Source organism: Castanea sativa, chromosome 7, assembly GCF_040712315.1.
Source record: "Castanea sativa cultivar Marrone di Chiusa Pesio chromosome 7, ASM4071231v1".
NCBI classification, from domain to species: Eukaryota; Viridiplantae; Streptophyta; class Magnoliopsida; order Fagales; family Fagaceae; genus Castanea; species Castanea sativa.
This window is the reverse complement of record NC_134019.1, coordinates 45,535,658-45,562,505: the sequence shown is the minus strand read 5'-3', so window position 1 is coordinate 45,562,505 and position 26,848 is coordinate 45,535,658. Positions and strand designations below refer to the sequence as shown.

The window sequence follows — 26,848 nt, the reverse complement described above, 5'->3', positions numbered from 1 at the left end:
ATATTCAGCTTCCATGGTGGAGTCCGCAATATAAGATTGCCGAACACTCCTCCAACTTATGGCTTCACCTCCCAAGGTGAACACACAACTTGAAGTGGACTTCTAAAATCAAGATCTGACCGAAAATCTGAATCTGTATAACCAATGGGAATCAAATCCTCACTATGTTAAACAAGCATATAATCTCTTGTTCTCCATAGATACTTGAGAATATGCTTTATAGCTTACTAATGTTTAAGTCTTGGATTTGATTGATATCGGCTGACCATGCCAACTGAATAACAGATATTTGGTCTAGTACATAGCATGACATACATGAGACTTTCCACTGCAGAAGCATAAGGAACTTGTCTCATTATATTTTCTTCCTTAAGAGTCTTAGACCTTTGGTCGTCAGACAAAAAAACTCCATGTCTAAAAGGAAGTAATCATTCTTGGAGTTTTGCATGCTAAACCGTTCTAGAACTTAATCTATATACCCAGTTTGTGATAAATCTAACATCTTATTCTTACGATCTCACCAAAACTTGATCCCTAGAATAAAGTTAGCTTCACCCAAGTCCTTCATTTCAAATTTGCGTGACAACCAAACTTTTACTGATGACATTACCTCTACATCATTTCTAATGAGTAGAATATTATTAACATAAAGCACTAGGAACATTACTACTTTGTCTCGATGTCTTTTGTACACACATGGTTTATCAAGATTTTGTTCAAAACCAAATGATTTGATTGGTTGATCAAATCTGATATTCCATGGCCTAGATACTTGCTTAAGTCCATAAATAGACCTTTTCAACTTACATTCCATATGCTCTTGGTTCTTTGCTATGAAACCTTCTGGTTGCATCATATAAATTTCTTCTTCAAGATTGCCATTAAGAAATGCTGTCTTGACATCCATTTGTCAAATCTCATAATCATAATTAGCAACAATGGAGAAGAGAATTCTGATAGATTTAAGCATGGCTATTAGCGAAAAAATTTCATCATAGTCAATACCTTCTTTTTGTGTATACTTTTTTGCCACTAGTCTTTCTTTAAAAGTTTCAACCTTTCCGTCTATCTCTTTCTTCCTTTTGTAAACCCATTGATAACCAACAGGTTTAATGCCGTTAGACACCTTTACAGGATCCCATACTTGATTGGAATACATAGAATCCAATTCAAATTTCATAGCTTGGACTCAATGATGTGCATCTATATCATTCATTGCATCTTCATAAGTGTAGGATCCGATTCAGCCTCTTCCGGGATAACTTCATAAGTTTCTCCCAAACCTATAAATATTATAGGAGGCTGAACAATTCTCCCACTATAACGAGACACCTGTGTACTAGTCATCTCATGAGTAATGTCTTATGGTGTATCTAATACACCCACATCATCCCTAGTTTCATCCATTGGTTGTTCAACTATAAGTTCATTCATTTTAGTCAAAACAACTCTACTTCTAGGAGTATAATCATTCATATAGTCATTTTCCAAGAATTTGGCATTTGTGCTAAATACTTTATTATCCTTATGATTATAGAATAAACCTCCAACAAGTCCTTTTGGATATCCTACAAAGAATACTACTTCTGTTTTAGATTCTAACTTGTCAGACTTTCCTTTCAACACATGTGCTGGACAACCCCAAATATGGAGATGTCTCATACTAGGCTTACGCCCAATCCACACTTTACAGGTGTTTTAGGAAAAGACTTCGAAGGTACTAAATTCAAAAGATACATTGTAGTACTTAAGGCATATCCCCAAAAAGAAATTGGTAGAGTCGAATAACTCAACATGGATCTAACCGTATCTGAAAGAGTCATTCTGCTACACCAACTGGGATATAATCCCATTTTCAGTCAAGTAATCCTTAAAATCCCCAAGAAGGTATTCACCACCTCAATCAAATCCAATGGCCTTTATGCATTTACCTGATTGATTCTCAACTTCAGCCCTAAACTCTTTGAACTTTTCAAATGTTTCGGACTTCCGTTTCATTAGGTACACATAACCAAATCTAGAGTAATCATTAGTGAAAGTAATGAAATACTCATAGCCACCTTTTGCTTGGATTGACATAGGACCACATACATCTGAAAGTACTAACTCTAGCAACTCTTGGGCTCTTCTACCTTTTGTATTAAAAGATTGTTTGGTCATTTTACCCTCTAAACAATATTCACAAACTGGAAAACCATCAAAGTCCATGGTCCCTAAGAGTCCATCTTTGATAAGTCTTTGAATTCTGTTTGAATTAATATGACCCAAACGCAAGTGCCAAAGATATGCATCACTTGTAGAAGGAAACTTTCTCTTTAATAATTTTACATGAGAGTTATTATCTAGTTCAGAATTGTATAATTTATGTTTATCCGAATTTAAAATATAAAGACCATCTACAATATTGCCAGAACATATAAACATTTTATCTTTCTTTATTACAACATTGTCTTTTAGGATAACATAATATCTATGTTTACCTAAATAAATTGCAGAAATAAAATTCCTACGAACATTAGGTACATACAAACAATCTTCCAATATTAAAACTCTAGATTCAAAACATAAATTAAACACTACAGTAGCTATAATTGGAATCCTGCTCCCATCAGTCAAGGTAAGAACCATTTCCCCTTCATTTAGCTTTCTGGTCTCCAGAAACGCCTACAAAAATTTGCAGATATGATTAGTACAACCTGAATCCACACACCAAGAATCTTTGGGATTCTGTACCAAACATGTTTCAAGAAGGAATGTACTTTTCATACCTTTATTCTTGGCAGCCTTAACATTGGACAATTCCTCTTCCAATGTCCTTTCTCATCACAATGAAAACATTTTCCTTTGATTTTCTTTCCTTTGTTGGCAACTCCTAAGGCAACTTGTTTACCATCTTGCTTGGCAAAGTTCTTCTTCTTCTTCTTCTTCTTCGTCTCCTTTTTACCCTTGCCTTTCGACTTAGGTTGAGAAGTAGAAGTTTCAGCCATATTGGCATCAACAATAAAAGTACTAAAGAGGCCTTCCATCGCTACGAACTCATTCATCAATTCAGACAATGAATAAATCATTTTGTTCATATTATAGTTAAATTTGAATTCTTTGAATGATTCAGGTAGTGATTGGAGTATCATATCCACTTGGGATTCTCCATCAATATTGGCACCTAAAACTTCCAATGTATTTAGATTAGAGATCATCCTAAGACAATGCTCCCTCACTAAAGTACCTTCAGCCATTTTGATATTATAAATCTGCCTCATCGTTTCTTGCCTTGCAAAACGATCTTGCTCACCAAACATCTCCTTCAGACTTAGCATTATGTCTGAAGCTAGTTCTACATCCTACATTTGATGTTGTAGAACATTTGAAATAGATGTTAGGTATAGCACTTAGCCATCTCATTAGATTTCTACCAACGATCATATCGCTGTTTTTCCTCAAGAGGGGCATCTAATGATGGAAAGCTAAGACATGGTTGAGTAAGCATATATTTGTGCTCTTCAGCAATAAGAACAATGTCCAAATTTCTTTTCCAGTCAACATAGTTGGATCCACTCAGTTTGTTTTGATTAAGAATAGTAACAAGTGAGCTAAATGACGCCATGATTTTAAATCTGAAAATGACAAATGTGAATATAATTAGTAAACTAAACATTATCAATTTAGCATATAAACATATAGTATGGAATCTTAATAAAACCATAATATAATAAATGCAACGACAACCCAATCTCATATTCAATATCCCTCAACATAGAGTGAATATTAAATACTATAATTGATTGAGAGCTATTCTCATTATTAGTGCTATCATGATAATTCTTATCAAATACTTATAATATGTCGTTTTACATTTAGCCTCTAAGTAATAATAGTAAGAACTCAACATAGATGATACTACAATACTTAGTCTAGTATATACCATTATCTAGAATCATGTGTAGCCACATTTCATCTCCCTTAATAGATTTATTTTGTAGTACCATGATACAAAACACCCTTCGCTATCATGATAACTCTTATCAAACACTAATAATATGTTGTTTTACATTTAGTCTCTAAGTAATAATAGTAAGAACTCAGCATAGATGATACTACAATACTTAGTCTAGTATATACCATTATCTAGAATCATGTGTAGCCACATTTCATCTCCCTTAATAGGTTTATTTTGTAGTACCATGATACAAAACACCATCCGCATGGAATTCAAAGCTCAAGGCTAAGACATGGTGTTTGATCAAACCACTATAAACCGGGTAGTTCAATCTTGTAGTACCATGAAATAAATACTCTCTACATGGAATGCTAAGCTCAAAGCAAAGACAAAACATATATTTCATACTACTATAAACAGACAATGGAGGCCGTGAGATCCAACCCTTGTATCTCTCTCCCACTAGATATTTTAAAACAAAGGTTTTTAAGATAAAAAACCATAATAATGCTTGACACCTTGAAAACATAATCCTAATCTCATTAGGAATAAATTTCATTAAACGAATACTTTAATCCTAGCGTTAATATATAAACCAAGGCAAGCAGCAATGCTATGTTCATCATTCAGATCATAATATATATATTTATATATATAAATCAATTCATGAAGAAGCCTTGAATGCATATGAACCCATATTATATTATATTATATATATATATATATAATATATATAAATAATATAATATACGGATTGGATACATCCATGGCAATTAACATGCAATAATCTCATGCTTATAAGATGGCCACGCGGTGCAAAACATCCAAGCCATACAATGAAGTCCAAGCAGTGCAAAGATAGTTCAAGCAGTAAAATAAGCCAATTAACACACATGAAAGTTATTGAAATTCAATAATTATATATATCCTTGGCAATCACAATTAAGACACGGCACCATATATATATATAAGTCACAGGCCACTTCAAACAAAACAAGAGAACATGCATCCTTGGTGTGAACCCGATATCATCATGTCTATAAACAACTTCTATAAACCCGTTCACAAGAAGTGTAGATGGTTTCCTTGATGAAAACAAACACCAAAACCATATGGCACAAAACAAAAGTTACAACTGTGTCCTCTTGGAACCATGCAAAAACAATATATCGCATATATTGATCAATGCGCATAGGGTTTATAGAACAATAACTTTATGCAGAAATTTGAAACACAAAGATAACAGTTGTCTTAAATTCTAAAACTCAATCACATGTTATACAAATATGATATGAAAACTTGGCTCTGATACCAATTGTTGAAAAATCTAGTTTTGTGTATCATACAAAATACACAGCAGAAGCAACAAACATAGATCTATTTAATTCATGATTGATAACATGCACTATGTAAATTTCAAAATTTAAGAGCAAGATAGCGTACCTTGGTGTGGTGAAATTCAAAACAAAATATTAGAAGCACTTGGGAACACTTTTAATCTTCACTCCAATTCTACTTTACGCCCAAAAAGTGTAGTCTCTCAATCAGTTTTTAAGAGAGAATAATTGAGTGGTTTCATTGACACACACACATCGTTTCACAATGATGTATCTTTCTCTTTCTCTTATCATAAAAAAATATTCTGTATGTTTCCCCCTTTATAACTAACTGATTATATTATTAGGTTGGCCTATTGGGCTTTAGTGTGTGGCTTAGAGTGGGACCAAAATGGACCAATAAAACACTAGCTCCGATGGGCCTTGGGCTTTTCTGTCAACTCTTGACAAGTCCAAAGTTACCATTAATTGTATTTAATATCACTATATAAACATAATTGTACTCTAGGCCTTATTAATAAATTATATCCCAAGACTTTATTATAAATGTAACCCTTTCATAAAATATTCATAGTAATACAAAGTCATGAATGTAGACTGCCACTTTAAAGATTACTACATCTTAATCTTTGAGTACCCAGTTTAATCCTTTAAGTTATTTATCATATATTTATGAAATCTAATTTCATAAATATATACTTTAGTATCTTCTTACTAAAGTGGTTAGGCCTAACACTCTGAATAATCAAACCTATTAAACTTGTTTCAAGGGAATATTTTATATCTCCATTAAGAGATTATGAATTCCATCTTAAAAATATATGTTCCATCAACACTAAATGTGACTGCCCAACATACTGAGATTTTGATCGTGATTTTAAATCTCACTCCTGATATATCAAAACAACCTATACCTTATAATCAGGTCCATTATTCTCTTAGAATTAAAAGTTTATGCAAATAGAAGTCGTGAGATTTATTATTCATTTGACAGTCGTTAGGAGAATAATAGATCTCATAGCGGTCCAGTTCAATATGTCTTAACTTTTAAAGCATATCAACATACCAACTAGAAATTTCCACTTCCATGACCAAGACAAATCATCTTAGTTGATATGTTATAGTCTTCGCAGATGAAATGCCTAATTACATCACCGACTACGAACTATGATTCTGAGTTTACAAAGAACTTGTGATTTATATCTTCTATAACTTTTCACATAAATCACATACTATGCATCTCATGGACTATATGATAATGTCCAAATATTCATGTTACCATTATTTTAGATAATAATAAAAAAACTTTATTAATCATAACATTAAGTCATACATAATGTCATACATAGTATCATACAATAGGATTTAAGGGCACATATCCTAACAAGAACACCTACCCTCCTCCATAGAGAGAGATAGAGCACCCGAAGCTCCACACGAAAACATCAAGCGCCAATCGTATTATCGAGAGGGGCCTACAATGGGTCCTGCATGCGCGAGAGCATCGCCACGACGGGTGGTCGAACAAAGGCCCACGGTTCTACCGTTTTGAGCCCGAGCGTCAACATGTATCCATTGTATTCATAGCTATGACTAAGAAACAAAGAGTACTAAATAGTTGAGCTCATTTCTCAGCAATCTCTCCTCTTTCCCTGTATCCAATTGACTCTTACATGGTAATCTACACATAAACCTCTAGTCAATTAATTGATGTACCTAACAAAAATTGGGGGTTTTGAGACTAATCCAGAGAGATCCTAATCCTTCCTAGTTTTTGAAAGGTATTAGAAATAATGCATTGAAATACTAAAGAAGAAGAAAAAAAAGGCACAATATTATAGTGAGTAAATTGACATTCATCACTATGGTTAAAAAGCATCATATACTCCAAAATAACACTGAGGCACCCTAGTCAATAGTCTTCCTCCAAATTAAAGTTTTGACTATTTGCAGTCCACACGACATAACCAAAACAAAGCATGATTAAATAGTAAATAATCAAGTTGTATCTCTCTTCAATAACTACTTAAAATCTAAAAGATAGAATAGCAAGGAAAAATCTTGAAGAAACAAACTTACCTTTTTCTTCTTTTCAGATTGCTGTCATAATTTTTAAGTGGTGCATTAGTCAGGCCCAAGGCAAACTTCACGTATGCCACAAAATCTCTTTCTCGTGATTTGGCTAAGTTGCCCTCAGATCCTACACATAAATCAAATGCATTTAATTTGCAAAAAGGAAGAAAATGTAAATATTAAGTATTCTAAATGGCACAATGGAATTTTGCATAGCCACCTTGCCTAATCATATCAAAATATGCCCAAAGGATCCAAAAGCCAAGACTAAGCATTCAAATTAAAAACTTTCACCCTTGACCATAACACCGTTTGCCTAATAAATAATTTTCTTTATACAAATGAAAATCCCAAATTAACATTAATCAAGTATTGCACTGCAATGAACATCATTAAATCCTTTAACAAATTTTAACACCTTCAAAATAAAAGCAACAAAATTTTTAACAATTATCAAGGACAAACAATCTAACCCAAAGAAACAAAGCAAAAACTACAGAAGAAAAAAAATGTACATAGTTCTACCAGTGCACCTAACCCAAATTCCTTTATCTAAACAAAATCCTCCACTCTAAGAATGCTCACCTTCAAAGAGCCCTACACATTTGATGGAACCCAATACCAAAAAACCCTTTCCATTATTTCTCCACTTTTTTGCTTCTTCTCTTAGAGCACTAGTATCGGGGATGCAAAAAAGTGTCTATTTTACATCTTCAAAACTTACTCTATCTATTTTATTATCATCTAATTTTATAACTCACCCAATATCCTAGTTTCTATTTTTACATACAACTTATTAAAATAATATAAATTTTACCAACAAATAATATAAATAAATCAATTCTCTCTCTTCTCTCACATCTCTTTCTTTCCTCTCTACCTTTCCATCTATCTTTCCTCATTAAAATAATATATATTTTTTACATCCTTGTGAATAGTTGGTTCTCATATATGAGAACTACTATTCATAGTTGATAAATAAAAAATAAAAACCCACCATCGGATGTGGCTAGATTTTGGGTTTGTGGTTGCTAAAATAGCAACGGGGGGTTTTTTACACCCCCAATGCTAGTGCTCTAAGTGAGGTTGTAAATGTCTTCAATCGTGCCCTGTTTTTTCTCATCATGCAACCTTAATCAAAACCAATAATCTAAATATCTATAAAAAATAAAAAATAAAAAGCAATCAACCCCCAAAAAAAAAACCTAAATCATATTTAAAACCAATTTTGTTGTTTAAAATACCTGTATTGGTAGCAGTTCTGATGATATATGATAGTGGTTGGAGGCTGGGTTGAAGGTAGGTGATGGTTTGACATGGTAGCGGTTTGACACTCCACCAATTTTTGCTATTTTTTGGTTGTCTATAATGTAAGTTTACATGGCAAGTGAAGGGGAATAAAAGTGATCTTGACGAATCTACCTGGTAGATGTGACGACATAAGGATGACGGTATTTAACATGGCCAAGGAGGACGGATCCACAGTGGAGGGATGGATACAATGCAGGGATCAACCTTCCAGGATTATTTCCAAGAAGTCTTAAATAAGGGTTCACACTATATAATTAGGGCTAATGTGGCCTTAATTAATCTCCACATAAAAACGTGCATAAGAGGAATTCTTACATCGCACGTTTAGCCTTGATAGAAGGCACTCGAAAGGAAATAGTTCTAATCCTAGAAGGAAAGGACTTTTGTAATCAAGGCGTGGATGCTAACCCTACACCATTATAAATACACTGAAACCCTCACAAATCAAGGTACACATAATTAACTCAACTCTGGCACTCTAGGGTTAAGAAAAAGACTCTAACTTGACCTTCGGAGGGTTTTTGGCCGGCACCACACCGGTACTCTCTGTTAGGTCCTCTGTTTTCTTTTTGCAGGTGTTGTTTCGATTTGGAAGTGCTTGTAGCTTACTGGTGATTTTTTCAGCATCATCAGCAAGTATACTGTACACATATAAAGGTCCCCTTTTTGATAATTGGGTGGACATTTAGAGAGTAACAGGGAACACTCAACTGAATCTGAAAGGAATCTCCAATAACGAGTAAGCCTGTGGAACCTGGTGGGATGACTCTAATTTATTTAGCCGGTAAGTCAAATATATGAAATGACAACCACCGCTGCAATACGCAATCCTTCTATGGCTATCCACTTTTTAAACTCCTTTCTCAGAAGCAAGTGGTGGTTTGTTTGGTAAAGCTCTTGCTTTCCCATCCAGAAATGAATGTGATATAAGAAATGAAAAAGTCTGCGGAGAGTAGTTGGATTTGAAACGAATTAAAACAAGGAATGCTGAAAATTCTATATTTTGATGATAGAGATTTTGTTTTACGTGTGATACATGCTGAGATATATACAAGTTTCTTCGAGTCATGGATTACAATTTCCATATCAGCAGTACTCCTGTTCATACAGGAATATCCCTAATCAGAATTTTCCATATAAAACTAGAAAAAATCATACACATCTGAATAGAAAGCTTCTATCTCTTTTTTTGCTTTAGACTTTATAAATTGTTATGCCAAGTATTTGATTTTTTTTCCCATTTAGACATATCATGCAAGTCTAGGTGGCCATTTCGTGCAAGTAAAGCTTCACGTACTGGCTGGAGACAAAGAATAAGCCATTTGTATGTCAACAAAATGGACTAGAATTTCCATTAAGATTCGTCTCTCATCCCAAGGCCCAGACCATGAGATGATGTGGAGGACATTAAGCTTGTAAGAAAGCATGCACTGGTTATCCTTCGGGAGGTGAATTGCATTCTATAAACCCACCGCTCATATGATGCATGGGTGTGTGTGTGTGTTGTCATGCACCCACTAGAAGTCTAGGAGTATAGAAATGGCTGCACACGGGTCTAAGAAATTAAATCAACAAAGTGTCATAGAGGTTACTCAAGGTGTTTGAAAACAGCTTTTTGCTGAAAACGTAGAAAAATAAGTTAAAAGCTAATTGAATAGTACAATGGGACTCATGAATAATACAAAAAATTACAATGAGACTCATAAATAGTACTAAAAAGAAGCTAAAACTCAAATAAGCTGAACTTTTCATCTAATCCCAAACAAACTCTTAATCTCAAGATTTCAATGTCAATTTTTCCTCTATACCGTTATGTGATTAGAGTATTGTAGCTTATTTTGGTGATTTTAATGAAAATATTAAAAATTCAAATATACTTACATTAAGTGGCGGAGCCAGGAATTCAATTTAGGGGGGGGCAATATTGAAAGCAAAATTAGTCTAAAAAAATTAATTGATAGTAATAGCAAACTAAATACTCAAATATATATATTTATTTAGACTAATCTAAATAAATAGAGTTTAAACAATCAATTGGATTTCTTAAAATAAATTATTGTAAAAGTGTTAAGAGTATAACAATGTACTAGCAATTTTGTATCCTCTGCCTTGAATGCTATTAAAAACTTATGTAGAACTCAACATTTTTTTTTCCTATTCTTTTAAGCAGTTAAGATTTGGATTATATTAAAAACAAGATTGAAAAAAATATTAAAATCTAAAAAAATAAGAAAAATAGTTGAGGATAGGGTTTTAGTGCTATATATGAATACAAGTAGTCCATTTTTTTTAAATAAAAAATAATGATTATGTAGAACCCACCAAGAGAAGAGTTGGTATTTTCACAAGTTGACATTGGGAATTATATATATGGTAGACAATAAATAGTGTAAGTGGTGGGCCTAAATGAAAATTAAATGTTTAAAAATTGTGAAATTTATTGTAAAAAATACTGTATATACAATATAGTATTGCTCTGAAAATTGTGAAATTTATTAATAAAAAAATTATGTAAATTCATTATTTACTATTAATAGTTTGGAAACCTATCAAAAGAACAATGCTTTTAGTCTTATGTAGGGCCATTGAACTTTGTTTTCATTGGAAAAAGACAAACAAATGTGTTATGTACTTATATGGACTATTGGACATTAGATTGCTTTCTTTTAGAAGTAGAGAAGTCTTCTTATTTATGATAGGGGTAAATTAAGTTGGGATAGAAAATTTTTTTCAGAAACAAAATGCTTTATAAGTATATTATATAAGAGTTTTTGGGGAGGTCAGGGGGGCACTTGACCCTCTCGCCCTCCCTTGACTCCACCCCTGCTTACACTCGACTATTGAATTATATTATATATAAAAAAAAAAAAGGAGTGCCATTTTATAAAATTGGGCAATTTACAATTGTATTATGCCACCTACAAGATAAATTTGTGTCGCGTGTAAATATAGTATTTATGTCATTATTCAACATCAATACTTCAACGTGTCTTATTTTATCTTAGGAATAGTACTGTAATTCTTGGACTTTTTTTTTCTTTGATCTGAGATTTAATTCTACTCTAACATAATCTAAGTGTATATATGTTTGAAACTCCCTATTGGAGACTTGAACTCCGGCCTTTACTCCCCCCTAACACCTCACAAGAACTTATAATTGTGGAGTGATCATTGCGCCAAGGGTGCACGATAGTGTAATTCTTGCACTTCAATTATGTTTCCTTGTTGTAATTACTTTAATGCAAGTCGTAGTAGTGCAAATTAGTTCTTCAACGCTAGCATCACATTCTTTGATTAATCAAAGAGCTAGTTTTTCCTACGTTAAAGATATCAAGGCCAGCCTAATCCTAGTCAAGGCCCAAGTCATTTGTTCAATTCTACTTAGAGTGCAAGCAAATAAATCCTAAACCTATTTGTGTTGAAAGTATTGTAAATTGGTTCGATGTATAATTAGTCCATGATTTAGCCTACTACGAATACTATTCAATAGGTTTATTGTAATAAACAAAACAAATTAGTAAAAATGTAGCCAATGAGGACTTTCTCCTATTGATATAGGTCGTCATACAAAGCCACATTAATACCTGCTCTCTCTCTCTCTCTCTCTCTCTCTCTCTCTCTCTCTCTCTCTCTCTCTCTCTCTCTCTCTCTCTCTCTCTCTCTTCTATATTTTGACTCTCTGCATTATCTTATTGTTTTTTGTCTATTTTCACCTGGTATCAAAGCTAGTCCCCTTTAAACTCCATTAATTATTAAAGCTAGATTTTTGTGTCCTCCATTAATTTTATATACATAAACACCTAATGTAAGTTAATTAATGTTACATGAATTATATTAATAATTTGAAAATTTCACCGTTGGATTATATGTTCTAAACATTCTCAAGAACAAAAAAGTTAAAATAGAACTCAACTATCACTTGAAATTAAACCCAATTTTTTTCAATAATAAATATAAATTTCAATACCTTATTCAAGTAATCTAAATTCTAAACTAAAAAGTAAAAACTTAAATATAAATACTTCTCTTCTGATAATTCCATCCAAAATAATTTCCAATGAAATATAAAACTTCAAAAGAAGCTAATAGTTTAATTTTTGTTCCATCAAAAGAGCATTGTGTGTGCTTTCTTCAGGTTTCCGTGACATCATTAAGTCAAGCATTGAAGAAATATTTGAAACCTAAAAATTTTGTTCAACCAAAATTGGATTCACTTGTGCAAGATCGCGGAACATTGAATTCTAAGAACCAGTTTGGTAACGTTGTTCTAGTAATATTGTTTGTATTTTTTGGAAATATATGTAAGTGAAAAAGCGTGTAAAAATACGTATAACATTGTTTAAAAACTAAAAAGTGTTATCTAAAATACCATACCAAACGGCCTCTAATTCTACATAAAGAAGTATTTTTGCTGACTTTGAATTCGAATTCTATGTAAAGAAGGTTTTGTGATGCAAGACTTTAAACCCCAAGAGATTCTTACCTTGTGTCAGTGTGTACAGTGTACACAAGGTACACAGCCTTCCCTTGAGTTGAAAAACAAAGAAATCATTTGTTTGACCTAAACCTTATTGAAAGAAGCATAGAGATTCTTCCTTGTGTCAGTGTGTACTGTGTACACTGATGACTTCCCGGAGTTTTGGCTTGGTGCAAACGTGCCATTTGTGGTGGAGATCATACAATAGAAGTCCAAAGGTTATAAAGATATTACAGTGAGTAAACTGGTCATTTTCTTCGTTACGTAGGATCTAGCTACAAAGGTTTTGTAGTTTAATCTAGTAACAACTATCTCTTATAGTGTATTTTCTTGTGGGATACATTATTCAATTGGAGTAGTTTATCTTTTTAAGAAGTTCTTCAAAAGTTTTCTACTTCGTCACAAAATTCTTGTGCTCCTTATGATTTGTCTCTACTACTTTGTAATTTATGATGATGCGTATTTATTAGCAGTTTTTGAAAGTTAAAAAAGCGTATAAAACACTTTTGAATGTTTAGACCTTCAAATTACAAATTATCAATTCAAGCTTATAAACAAACAATATACGTGCGGAAAATGTAAATAAGTTAAAACAAAATTGATAACATAATCTAAACCAAATAAAATAACATCCACAACAGAAATTAAATGGCAAAGATTAAGGGAAGAGAGATGCAAACACAAGGACAATACAGCGATGTGTTATCGAAGAGGAAATCGAAGCTCTCGGCGTAAAACCTCTCCGCCGCCCTCTAAACGGTCAATAATCCACTAAAGAATGTAGTTGGGATACATAAACAACAGAAGACCCTCCAAGCCTAATCTACCTAGTGTACCTAAGCCCTCTAAGCTCCTACTCCAACGAGGTTACGCCGAACCTATTTCTTCTTTAGCTTACCGGATTCCGCTACAGCCCATAGCATCAACTAATATGAAATTAGTCCCTTCTTAACTGCTTCTCAAAACACCAAACAGCCTTCTCACATATGTGGGTATGGTGAGAAAAGATTTTGGTAATTTACCTCTCAAGGATAGAACAATGGAGAGGAAGAGAGTAGAGGAATTTGAAGAGTCTCTAAGTGAAGATTGTGGATGAGTCAATCTTGTTTTTCTCTTGGGTTTTTCTCTCAAAATTCTCTCTGGAAGCTCTCTACATTTCATGCGTATAAGGGGTATTTATACTAGGGTGAGAAAGGAATGTGAAGAGTCATATTTTTTCCAAACAGGGCTGGCTGGCGACTTGGACTCGCAACTTGACTGAGTTGCGAGTTCTAGCCGCGAGCAAACAGAATGGCCAGACTGGACTTTTGTCCTGTAGTGCTCCAGCTAGCGTGACTGTTCAACTTCTCAGCACGCTTCGCTCATGTGCATCATATGGCGGCTTGCTAGCCGCGAGCCACCAGTGAGATCCAGTCGCGAGTCCCTACTTCACTGTACATTCTTGAGCATTTATTCACACTCTCTTACACACTACCCTTACATGAATCCTACCTAAATACAGGGTTTCTAAGTGCTGAATTACAAGCAAATTGGCACGGAATAAAGCCAACACAATGGTTGATAAATTTCAACCTTACAATTTTATTGAGAAACATGAACTGTGTAGATTGATCCTATATCTAAGAGTTATTCAAGTTTGAAGGTTAGAATTATAGGGGTCAAAACAAAATTTTCAAAAGATATGTTGTAACATGAATGACAATAAAATTAAATTGTGCCCTCTAAAAGAAATGTATAACTTACAGGAGAAGCAACATGTTTCACTTCAGCAATAGACTGAGTTGGCCATGTTTCTAGGGTTTTACTAACAAATACTTCAATTTGAGTAAGTAACTTTTCCTTAACTGGTGTAGCACCAAAGTGATCCAAAATTATGCTTCTTTCATATTTGTGGATATATAACACAAACTGTAGTTGTCCCTGTTTTCTCCTTCCATAAAGAAAAGCTTGGAAAATGAATCCAAGTACCATAATTCAACTAATTTCCCTTCTTGTTTAACAATGTGATGGTTGAATTCAGGATCTATTGACATTACAATCGGCCGACCCACCATACTAATTCAAAATATGGGCCCATATCTAAAAGAAAGGAAAATTTTACATTAGTGATAGTTGGCTTTATCTAATCAATTAGGAGGAATCAATGTTTATGCTATCCAAATCTAGACTAGGATTAGTTATTATGCCATGTAATATCGTTACAAATGATATGAGATATGATTCTTAATCATACACTTTATCTTCTTTTTCATCCCCTTGCACACAACAACAGACTCATACACACGCAAAAACATACTTAGATCAATGATATATACTATTAGAACACCCACACTAGTTACCAAAAATTTATTAATAACAAAGACACACAAAAACAGTACTAGCATGTTACCTTTGAGCTCTCTTTTTGATAAATGGGTGGAGGTCTAGAGAGTAACTTGGAAGAATTGACCGAAGGGTCTCTCTAATAAGGGGTAGACCCATGGAACCTGGAGGGAGGACTCCATTGCACTTTGGATTGCTCCATTTGTTAAGCCAATGAGTCAAATATATGACCAGCACTGCTACAATGCATAACCCAATTGTCCACATTTCTTAAAGTAGAACCCTTAGAAGCAAGTAGTGGTTTGGTTGGTAGATCTGTAATCACTTTCCCTCAATCGATGTGAAGATGTATAAGAATTGAAGAAGTCTAATGAGAACTGCTGGAACAAGCCCATCAATATATAATTTATAACCCATCAATAAATAAATAAATAAATATATATATAATATAATATAATATATCATATATATAGTTTAGCTAAAAGAGCAGTTTTATCTGCTGACACTGATGTATGGGTGGAAGAACTACCCTCTAACTTAAATGTTGTACTCCAATCAGATTTGCCTTAATTTTTTAATAAAATTTCACTAATCTTTTTCTCCAAAAAAAAAAAAAGTATCATATCACCTACAATGTGCTAAGCTACAATTCCCGCAACGTAACTTAATTAGTTGGCCTAATTAGAACTTGCCACCTCAATTAAAACTACAAATAAGCTCCAACGTAGAGTACCCTCACATCCATCCCAGAATCATTGGCCCATCAAAACTTAATGCTGCATGCTTTAAAATAAGGAGGTCATGTAATGTAAATGATTTATTTTTATGTTTGTTGTGGACCTGTGATAGATATTGAAGAATAGGAGAGCCACAATTCATCTTCTAAACCACATTTTGTTGATGACATCTATGTTTCGTCTTCTATTTTTTTTTTCCCCTTAATTAATTTACTGGGGCTTTGGATTGGTCAAATTAATTGAAGAGAATAAAATGTTTACTAATTAATTGATTGTCTGTTTTGTTTAGGTCACAAATCACAACTGTGTGCACAAGTTTCTGAAATAATACAATTGATTGTCTGTTTTTATTTTTAGACAAAGGCAAAGGTAAAGGAAACAAGACCCAGACAATTCGTTTGGCAAGCATGTTCCAACATTGATTCTAAAAAAATAAATAAGAAAGAAGAAGGGTATGTTCTTAAATTAGTGAATCTAAAAATTTATTCATTAATTAGTTAGTTCAACTAATAAAGTCTCTAATAATTGAATGTGAAATCTAAGATTCAATCATTGCCTATATTAAAAATTAATTGGTGTCTTAATATGATATTTTGATAAAATTTCGACGAGGATGAACTTGTATTATGTTGTATAGTAAAAAACAAAAAATGAGTTTATACTAAGGGAAGCCATTCATAAAGTCAAACTTCGAGCCATTCCTTGAAAATATTACAATTACTTGAACAATAAGTTTAACTTCCTTGATAAGAAAAAAGAATGGCGTGTTTCTTTTTTCGATCGAATTTAAGTAATAAAAATACAGTGACACACTGTGAGCCCTCCAACTGGTTCAGAATGTAGCTAAATTATAATAATATTTTATGGGTACCTGAGAGTATATTCCATAATCTCATCATGTTCCTTGTCAAAAAAAGAAAAAGACAGCATGTTTATGAATTTTTAAAATAGATTAGTATTGTGGAATAAGATGTTATTGAATTCTCAAAATAGATTATTATACTTTATTATTTGGATAAGTTACTAACATTTTTCATTTCTTATGTAAACTTGGCCGATTAGTCAACCTTGAAAAAATATATATGACTTTGCCACTAGTATTAGTTAGGTTTAATAAAAGCACAAGGTAAAGAAGATCATCTTTAGCTATTAAATTCAAAGCATGGGTTCTATGGAATTTTAAAACCTACTCATTGTTAATTGTTTAGTCAAATCTTGTTCGATCAAGCTAGACAACCTCCCTATTGTTCCAACTCTTTTTTAAACTACCACCCACACTATTCAAGATCATTGTGTATATATCTAAGTGACTCATAAGTCTTTCAATTACTGTATTTTTGGAGTAGTTGGCATCAAAATGAGATGACTTGATGCATGTGACCAGAAAAAGAAAGATGGGTTCTCTTCTTTATACATACGTTAGTATACAAAGACATACTTGAAGATCAATGATATATACTATAAAAACACACACCCTAGTTGTAAAAAAATATATATATTTATGATACAGACACACACAAGATACGTATCTTTGAGCTCTCTTTTTGATAAATGAGTAGAGTTCTAGACCTATTGCACTTTTGGATTGCTCCATTTGTAAAGCTAGTAAGTAAAATATATGACCCGCACTGCAACAACTAATACATAATCCTTAATATAGAGTACTTGATTCTTTATTAATGATGCTTTGGTCAACTATATTAAGACTAGTTTGATCTGTACGTCATTACAGTATCTTTCTTTTCAATAAAATCATATAAATTCATATAAAATATCAATTTCCTCTAGGTCTTTGGGCTGTTGCTACTTTCTAGTTTTTTTTTTTTTTTGAGGGGGTGCTACTTTCTAGTTAATTCAACTTGTTGAGCTTAGTTTTTTCAATATAAGTATGTTCCATTCCCTTCTTGTTTTTATTTTATTGGTATAGTCATAGATGCCCTTTCCTCTTAATGGCTCTTTCATCCATTGTTAGGCAATGTTACCGATACCGTACCGGTACCGGCCGTACCGGTCGGTACATACCGTACCGGCCAGTGCACCGGTACCGGTACATTTTTATTTTGTACCGGAAAAAATACCGGGCGTACCGGCCGCGTACCGGCCATATCGGCCAATTTCGGGCAATACCGGCCGGTACCGGGCGTACCGGCCGGTACAGAAAAAAACTTTTTTTTTTTTTTTTTTTTAGTTTTGTAATTTTTGAATTTTGTAAGGGCATAATGGTAACTTATTTACATTAACTTATTAGTATTATTTGTTTTCTTAGTATGCAATGAACAACTAAACTTTCTATTTTTTATATTATGTTTTTTTTTTTCCTTTTAATTTATACTAAAGTCTAAAACTATGAATAATTTGTTCTGAATTGAGGTAATATTTTATGATAAACTTTTATATTTACTATAATATAAGTGAAATATTATATGCTTATAAACATGGTTCTAGAGATTTTGGTGTGTGTGTGTGTATAAAATAGCGGTAAACCCGAAACGGTACACCGGTATTAACCGGTATCCGAAATATATCGTACCGGTGGCCAAACCGGTACAGCCTCCGGTACGGTATTGACTTCCTTGTTGTTAGGTCCCCAAAAAACCATAATTTAATTTAGGTACAGCTCTTTCACTTCTTTGGTGTTGTATTTCCCATTCTTCAATTCAATTCAACCGAATTAACTAATAAACATCGTGGCTGAATTTAAATGTCCTTCAAGAAGTTAATTTTTTTTTTGTTCCATTAGTTAATATAATTATATTGTTGAATTCAACCTAAAGTACAATACCTAAGAAGTTAAACAAAACTTAAAAATGAAAAGTTCGAGACAATACGAAAAGACACTTTGAAGAACTAAAGAGCTAAAAAATAACTCAACTTATATATAGATTATATGTATAAATTGCTTGATATAAATTTTTTGACCACACATGACATTTTTATGCTTCTAGGATTTTGGTCCAACAAGAATACATGTCTTATAAATTTTCCAATAACATATTAAACCTAATCATTTCTTCTTCTTCTACTTCTACTTTTTGATGGAAATTAATCATAATCACTTCAAATCCACACAACACATTAGTGACACTTAAATCAATCTATAAATTTTGTCAGTAAATTTTTTTTTTAATATTTCATTTTTTATTATAGTGAATTAAACTAAAAATTCAAATTCTATGAACTGTTAGTAAATTCAACAAATTTAAGAACAATGAGTCAATATATATACATATATAAAAGCAGAGACCTCATGCAAAAGTGCATGAGGTTCTGTCATATGGCGCGTTGTATGAGTACTTTTTCGTTTAGCTTTTCATCTCTTATCTTCTTATCAATGATTAGTTTAAGCCATAAATGCAGAAAATTAAAAGGCTTGGTTCTACTCCATTTTCCAACTTCTTGAACTCTTCCACTTTTAATTTCATTAATTTAAAAAATGAAAAGTTTTTTCCATTCAATGTTAGTTTCCTTGTTCTTTTATATATTCCAATTTCACAAAATATCAAAAGGCCAAAAGAAAAGTAGGAATGGAGAGATAGAGAGACAGAGTGAGAAAATTAGTGTAAAAAAGAGTATGAAATTGGCTTTGGTTTCAGGTGCATATGATCTATGCTTCTTAATAACACTATCAAAGCTTGATACAATGCTTTAACAACATATGGGGTTTCTAAAAGTATATGTTTTTTTGTCTTTATTTATATTTTTGGAAAGTATTCAACGTGAGAAATGAAATAGTATAAGTTTATATTTCTAAGTTCAATTATTGTTTTATTTTTAATCTCTTAGCGTGTATATTTAGTTTTGCGAATTAGAAATTATAAACCTTAAATCGTAGATGTTTAGCTTTCAAAAGTTCACGTGTTTTCTTTAAAAAAATATACTTCTAATTAAAAAAAAGGAAATAATAAAAAAATTTATATTGGAAACATCAAATGTAAGAACTAAATATACATGTACACCTTTTTCTTTTTTCTTTTTTTGATAAACACACACACACACACACACACATATATATAGGGAAAGAGGAACGAGATAAGAGAATACACTTACACGCCAACATCAAAACTATATGTGGCAGTTAGTGTCACGGAGCAAATGATAAACTTCTTCTCAATATCACACCTTATCAATGTGGGATGACTTGACAACATTGAGTATCTTTTTTATTTGATAAACACACACACACGCACAGGGGAAGGGAATGAGATAAGGGAATACACTCACACGCCAACACTAAAACTGCATGTGGCAGTTAGTGTCGTGGAGCAAGTGATAAACCCCTTCTCAATATTACACCTTACCAATGTGGGATGACTCGACAACACTGAGTATCTTTTTTTATTTGATAAACACGCGCGCACACACACATGTATATACACCTGATCAAACAAAAAATGGCATACAGTGTCATTTTTAGAGTCTAATTAATTATGGTTACTTATGGATATTTTGTGTTACAATTTTTTTTTCATTTATTATTTTAGTGACGTATAATACATAATCAAAATTAAATTTCCAAACATTATAACATATATGAGTATTATTAAATAACTAATAGCAAACACGCGCATCACGCGGGACATCCACTAGTTTATTCAAATTGATAACATGCTTCCTCGCACACATTAAATACATTGCATACCGGAATTTTGAGAGATAAAAGCACATGAAATAAAGATACATTCTAACCCAAGATAGTATTGGTACATTTGGATAAGTATCCAATTAATTTTTAGTGAAATCGGAACTTCTCTTTTTAGTAGATCCAGTATTTTGCAAGAAATAAGAATGTTTTTTAACTACTCTTTTTAGTGATACGAATGTGGAGGCCATCTGTAAATCCAAGAAGTGGACTACGAGCAACGTTTCCTCCCTTGAGCCTTGTCCATCTATTAAAAAAAAAAATTCAAGATGTCACTAAGATGTATTATCCTACCACAAACTTGGTCTTGATCATAGTTAAGGAAGAAACTACTATATGAAGAAGGGGCCATGAGGCCCATGACCCACTTGAAATTTTTTGATAGTACACATATAGATTTCAGTTTGTATAATGCTAATTTTGTTTTTCATATGTTAATTTAGTTTTGAATGTTAGTATAATCTTGAATTATAAAATTGTTTTAGTTCATAATTTAGCCACAAACTTGTGGGGGCAATAGCACAAGTAAGACTTAGTACTAAGGGAGAAAATTACCTATATTTGGTGACCAAAACATGGAGAAAGGTAGCCAGGAACGCTTTAGAATAGTCTGCCCCTGCACATTTTCTAATTCCTCCTCCAAAAGGCATGAAATTTTTAGATACAACCAATGGGTCAAGATCCTAGTTCCATTAAAAAGAAAGGAAGAAAAAAACAAGTCAAGGAGAGTGTGTAATAAGTACTGGTTGAATCATCTTTTTCCCCTAGGAAATTTGCTTACTAAATACCTTCCAGCGCCATGGATTGAAAGCAAGTGGATCTTTGTACGTGTTTGGGTTTAATTGAAGAGCAGAATTTGCACACATAATGGTCCAACCAGCCGGAATTGTATATCCTAGTAAGCGGTTGGCCGATTATATATATACAATTTGTAACCAGATATATAGAAAGCTACTTAACCAAATATATGCATTTGAGAGCATACCTTTATATTCAATGTCCTTCAGTGCTCTTCGTAGTAAACCAGGAGAAACAGCTGCAATCCTAAGAACTTCATTGATTACCTGTAATTTCCACACAGCAAAATGTTTATGCTTATGAGATAATTGGAATCCTCTAAAAACCCCCAAGAGATAACACGTTGAGATTGTATAAACTAACTTGAAAAGTAAAAGTCATCGACTTATATTCATTCCATGTGAGTGTTGAACTTGGATTTTCTCTGCGTTTGAGAATTGCCTCATGCTCTGCCTAGTCAATCATACATCACCAATGTTACTTACACCATTACTATATACATAAAATAGATTTTGTGATCAAAGAAATTTGTTATACATGTACATAAAATACCTGCAACTCTTGTAAAACTTTAGGTTGGTCCTCAAGTAACTTGAGAGTTAATGCTAATATTGATGAAATGGACTCAAAGTTAGAATATAAGATCCCAAAAAGTGAATATATGATAATGTCTTCTGTTAAGTATTTCTCCGTATCCATGTCATTAATGGCTTGATCAAGGAAATCTCCATGATGATTTTCAGGTGAATTGATTCTCTCCTTTATTATGTTCCTCAGCATGATCACTGCCTCTGTTTGATCCTAATTAATGGATCAAAATTAAGATTTAATTAATTTACCTAAGTCATTTCCAACAAATACTTCTCCTAGAAAAGTTATCTTTTCTCATTATTGTGATTACCTTCAAAGATTTATAATATGCAGTGCCAGGGATGTTCAAGGGAAACGCCATAAAACCTCCTGGAACATTATTGAACGTCTCACTCATTTTCAGAGGTGATTTTTCAATATCATAACTAATCAATAGCTTTGCACCGAAATGTAAAATCAACTGCAATGTCCAGGAAAGATAGATATGTCATAATTTGAAGACAACAAATTCTACAATATCCTAGAAGAACAGGACGCTAGATCTCCATTTTACTGAAATTTGAAAGAGTATTTCATGGTTAAGATTTTATTTTAAAAATAAATATAATGGCCTATATACACTTTTAGAATTAAAATATTTAATATAAATTATGAATTGCATCCAGTTTTAATGAAAAAGATCCTTTTACATTGAGGAAATTAGTCTATATAAAGGAAAATTGGAACTTACAACAGAAGCCGCATGTTTCACTTCAACAGAAGGCTGACTTGACCATGTTTGTAGAGCTTTTATGACTAATTCTTCAATTTGAGAAAGCAACATTTTCTCAAGGGCCTCTGCACCACAGTGATTCAAAATAATACTTCTTAAGTATCTATGGAGAAGACCATGTGCAGTTGTCTTACTTTCACCTTCCATAGTGAAGATCTTGGAATATGCATCCATATACCATAATTCAACTAGTCTCCCTTCTTGTTTAGCGATGTGATGGTTGAATTCAGGATCTGTTGATACAACAACAGGATAACCCGCCAAACTAGTTCGAAATATTGGTCCATATCTAAGAAGGAAAAAAAAGGTTAATTGGCTTTTGTCTCATCAGTAATATGAAGCATCAAAGTTCTCAAGTCTTTATGTTATGTTTGGTTGGGTTGAAAGGGCATGGTTTTAAAAATTGAATCCAATTGGCTGGTTTAATCGATTTAACATACGAGAACTGGATTCTAATTAAGTCTAGTGAAAATTGTAAAAACGGTAGTTCAACTGTAAAAATTAGAAACCAAACCTTTTTTCAATTCTTTGATTAGTCTGGTTTTTAAACCATGAAGAATGGAGAAAATAGATATATATAAAAAAAGGGGGAAAGGAAAACAAAAATGGTTAGGATATAAATGGAGAGGAAAGAAAGAGGGATATTTGGAATTTTTTCATCTGGATTCACCATTTTTTTTCCATCCGAATTGGGATGAAAATGGGAGAAGAAGTAACATTGAAAAGAAAATTACAAATTTACCTCTCCACTATTATGTTACAGAATTATAATATAATAAGATATAATAGTAATTTACTCTCTATCCTCCTACATTTTTTCCTTCCTCCATTCCAAACACACACGGTGAAAATACAAATTTTTTCTATCATTTGACGTTTTAATAATTCTCCTAACTAAACAAAGCCTTAAGTTACCTTTATAGGAAGCCAATTTGTATATAACTAAGTTTGCCATTACTGTTTTTTTTGGGAGTAGTTGCCACCAAAGTGAGATGACAAGATCATGCTTTTGACCAGCAATAAATAAAAAGATTTTTAAAAATTCCGAATTGTGTAGGTTTGTGTATGAATTTAGAATACGAAGATGTTGATCGAGCAGGTGTACGTTAAGTCCCACGAAATGGACTTGTATTTAAAAAATATGAGGAATATTAGCGGTGTTCTGTCACAAATGGTATCACACTATCACATATGATTCCGATTCCTATGGTACTCAAATCTTCTCTCATCCTGTTGTTGTTCCCAACAAGAAGAGAGAAGGTATTTCATTGCAGTCAATATATATATATTAAAAAATGGCATATTAGCATATTAATCAAAAAAGAATAGAAAGTATGATTTCAGATAAAATAGAATGGAGAAAAAGAATATATGTGACCCATCCTAGTTAACATATTGAAGATCCATAACCGATTCAAAAAATTTGGGATTAAAGTTTTGTTATTGTTATTGTTGTAGCATTTTTGTGTGTGTTTATATATATAATATAAAAGATACATGTATAATTAAATTCATACAAATATTACAAAAACACACACAATTAGTTGCATATTACCTTTGAGCTCTCTCTTTGAAAAATGGCATATCAGTCATGAAAGTAATAGAAAGTATGACTTTAAATAAAATAGAATAGAGAAAGAGAATACATGTGACTCATTCTAGTTAGCTAATACATTGAAGATCCATTTAAGATACATATAATTAAATTCATAGAAATTAAAAATTGCAAAAACACACACAATCAGTTGCATATTACCTTTGAGCTCTCTTTTTGATAAATGGGTGGACGTCTAGAGAGTAACTGGGAACGTTCAGCTGAAAGGACTCTCCAATAATGGGTAAGCCCATAGAACCCGGAGGGAGGACTCCATTGCACTTTGGATTGCTCCATTTGTTTAGCCAATATGTCAAATATATGACAACCACTGCAACAATACACAATCCTTCTATCCACATTTTTAACTCCTTTCTTGTATAGAATATGGTTAAGATTGCGTAGAAATCTCTGAAGCAAGTCGTGGTTTGTTGGTACAGCTCTCGCTCTATATATACCACTCCAGAAACGAATGTGATATTAGAAATGAAAAAGTGTGCAGATAACTGTTGGATTTGAAAGGAATTAAATAAGGAATGCAGAAAATTAACCCTATATTTTGCTGATATAGATGGTGTTTTACTTGTGATACATGCATGGTGAGATACATGCGAGGCAACTCCCAGCTTTTTGGAATTACATTTTCCTTATCGGCACTCCTGCCGATACTGGAAATCAGAATTTTCCTTACCGGGATTGATGTAATCTAATGTTTAGATAAAACAGACAAATTTTAAGATGGACCAAAAAATTCAACAACTCATCTAAATAGAAACCCTTTGTCTCATTTTTTTAGTAATACAAAAAACACACCGCTTCTCACACCCAATTTGCGCCCTACTTATGTGTCAACTTTTAATTAGATTTTAGCATTTTTAAGTACATGTGATGAACTCATATGAAAATGTTGAATTCAATTAGAAGTTGACACGTAAATAGAATCTAAATTTTGACCATAAAAATAGATGTGTCACTAGGATCGGATTTGTAGTATGAGATAGATAAATTGTGGTATCCAATCCAGAGTTCATACATAAGCAGGGTATAGATTTTTGCACGTAGCCATATAAGTTCCAGTCCATTTGGATGACGGAAAAATGGCTTATTACTCCTTGTCTCCAGCCAATAAGTGAAAGCTTTACTTGCATGAAATGCCCACCTAGACTTCCATTTGGATTTGTCTCATCCCAAGGCCCAGACCATGGGACTATATGTGGAGGACTATAACTCTATATATAATTGCAATGGTCTATCCTTTTAGGAGGGGGTAGAAATGGTGACACAGGGGTCAAAGAAATTACATCAACAAAGTGTGTAATAGGGGTTACTTAATCTCGAGATTTTAACGTTAATTCGTCCTCAAGTATACCACTAATATTTTAGTGGCATTAGTAACTACCTCATATGAATCTTAGGAAAAGTGGTTTAAAAAGTAGATGACATTTCCAAAGTATACAGAATTCAATTGATTTTTGCACGTAGCCAAAAGCCTCGTAATTCAATTGATTGGTACTACATGACATTTCCAAAGTATACAGAATTCAAATCCCCTCTCTCCTGCTATACTTATCGGATTATAATATTAAAAAAAAAAAAAAAAAACTTGTGTATTGAGGATTGATTAAATTACGTTGTTCACTTATATTACATGTGACAATAATGGTAGGATAATTGGATTTTATTGGACAAAACAACATCCGCTTTTATATATAAAAGGAGGGTTACCTGTGTAAACAATCAATCTTATTCAACATCAATACTTCAACACGTCTTCTTTTTTCCTAAGAGTAGTGTAATCCTTTTCATCAAAAAAAAAGAGTTGTGCAATTCTTCACTTTAATTACGTTGCCTTGTTAAATAGAACTCAACAAGAACTTGAAACAAAACCCTAATTTTGTTAATAAAAAAATGGTATATTTCCATACCTAATTAAAGAAATCTAAATTCTAAACTAAAACTTAAAAATCCTTCTCTTCAGATAATCTCATCCAAAAATATTTACAATGAAATTTAAATTCAACAAAATTTAGGAACAACTTTTTAAAATTGAAAAGTTCACATATTTCTTTAAAAAACACATAAATTGAAACACAAAACATGTTTTCTTACCCATACATCAAATACATTGAGAGAGAGAGAGAGAGGGAGAACATTAATGCCAGAAATAAAATATAGAGTATCTAATTATTTTGCGCAAAACTGGAACTTTTCATCTCAATATTGAACATCCTGTTATTTTGCATGAAATAGGATTTTTTTT

General features: G+C 32.6%; 2 protein-coding genes across 2 annotated transcripts in view; both read right to left on the bottom strand.

The window, feature by feature from the left end:
- The window catches only part of LOC142644562 (cucurbitadienol 11-hydroxylase-like), a 32,199-nt gene extending 22,856 nt beyond the window's left edge, over window positions 1-9,343 (bottom strand). Inside the window, exons 1-2 of the mRNA XM_075819147.1 lie at window positions 9,196-9,343; window positions 7,354-7,474 (exon numbers count right to left, since the gene is read on the bottom strand). Coding sequence (XP_075675262.1) covers window positions 7,354-7,474; window positions 9,196-9,343 — 269 coding nt within the window. The remainder of the gene's footprint in view (window positions 1-7,353; window positions 7,475-9,195) is intronic.
- An 11,643-nt stretch (window positions 9,344-20,986) lies between these two features.
- On the bottom strand, window positions 20,987-24,950 carry LOC142642316 (cucurbitadienol 11-hydroxylase-like). The gene is made up of 9 exons (XM_075816674.1): window positions 24,751-24,950; window positions 22,953-23,283; window positions 22,533-22,682; window positions 22,184-22,432; window positions 21,995-22,084; window positions 21,819-21,897; window positions 21,622-21,728; window positions 21,389-21,516; window positions 20,987-21,080 (listed from the first exon to the last, which is right to left on the bottom strand). Exons 1-9 carry the CDS (start codon window positions 24,948-24,950, stop codon window positions 20,987-20,989), a joined length of 1,428 nt encoding a protein of 475 aa, XP_075672789.1.
- Window positions 24,951-26,848: the final 1,898 nt, after the last annotated feature.

Bases quoted from the DNA above. Each gene is read 5' to 3' on its own strand.
- LOC142642316 (XM_075816674.1), bottom strand. From the start codon at position 24,950: ATGTGGATAGAAGGATTGTGTATTGTTGCAGTGGTTGTCATATATTTG. The intron at 22,433-22,532 runs GTAATCACAATA...TCCATTAATTAG, and splicing joins CATATTATAAATCTTTGAAG to GATCAAACAGAGGCAGTGAT. The intron at 21,898-21,994 runs GTTAGTTTATAC...TGGAAATTACAG, and splicing joins CGATGACTTTTACTTTTCAA to GTAATCAATGAAGTTCTTAG.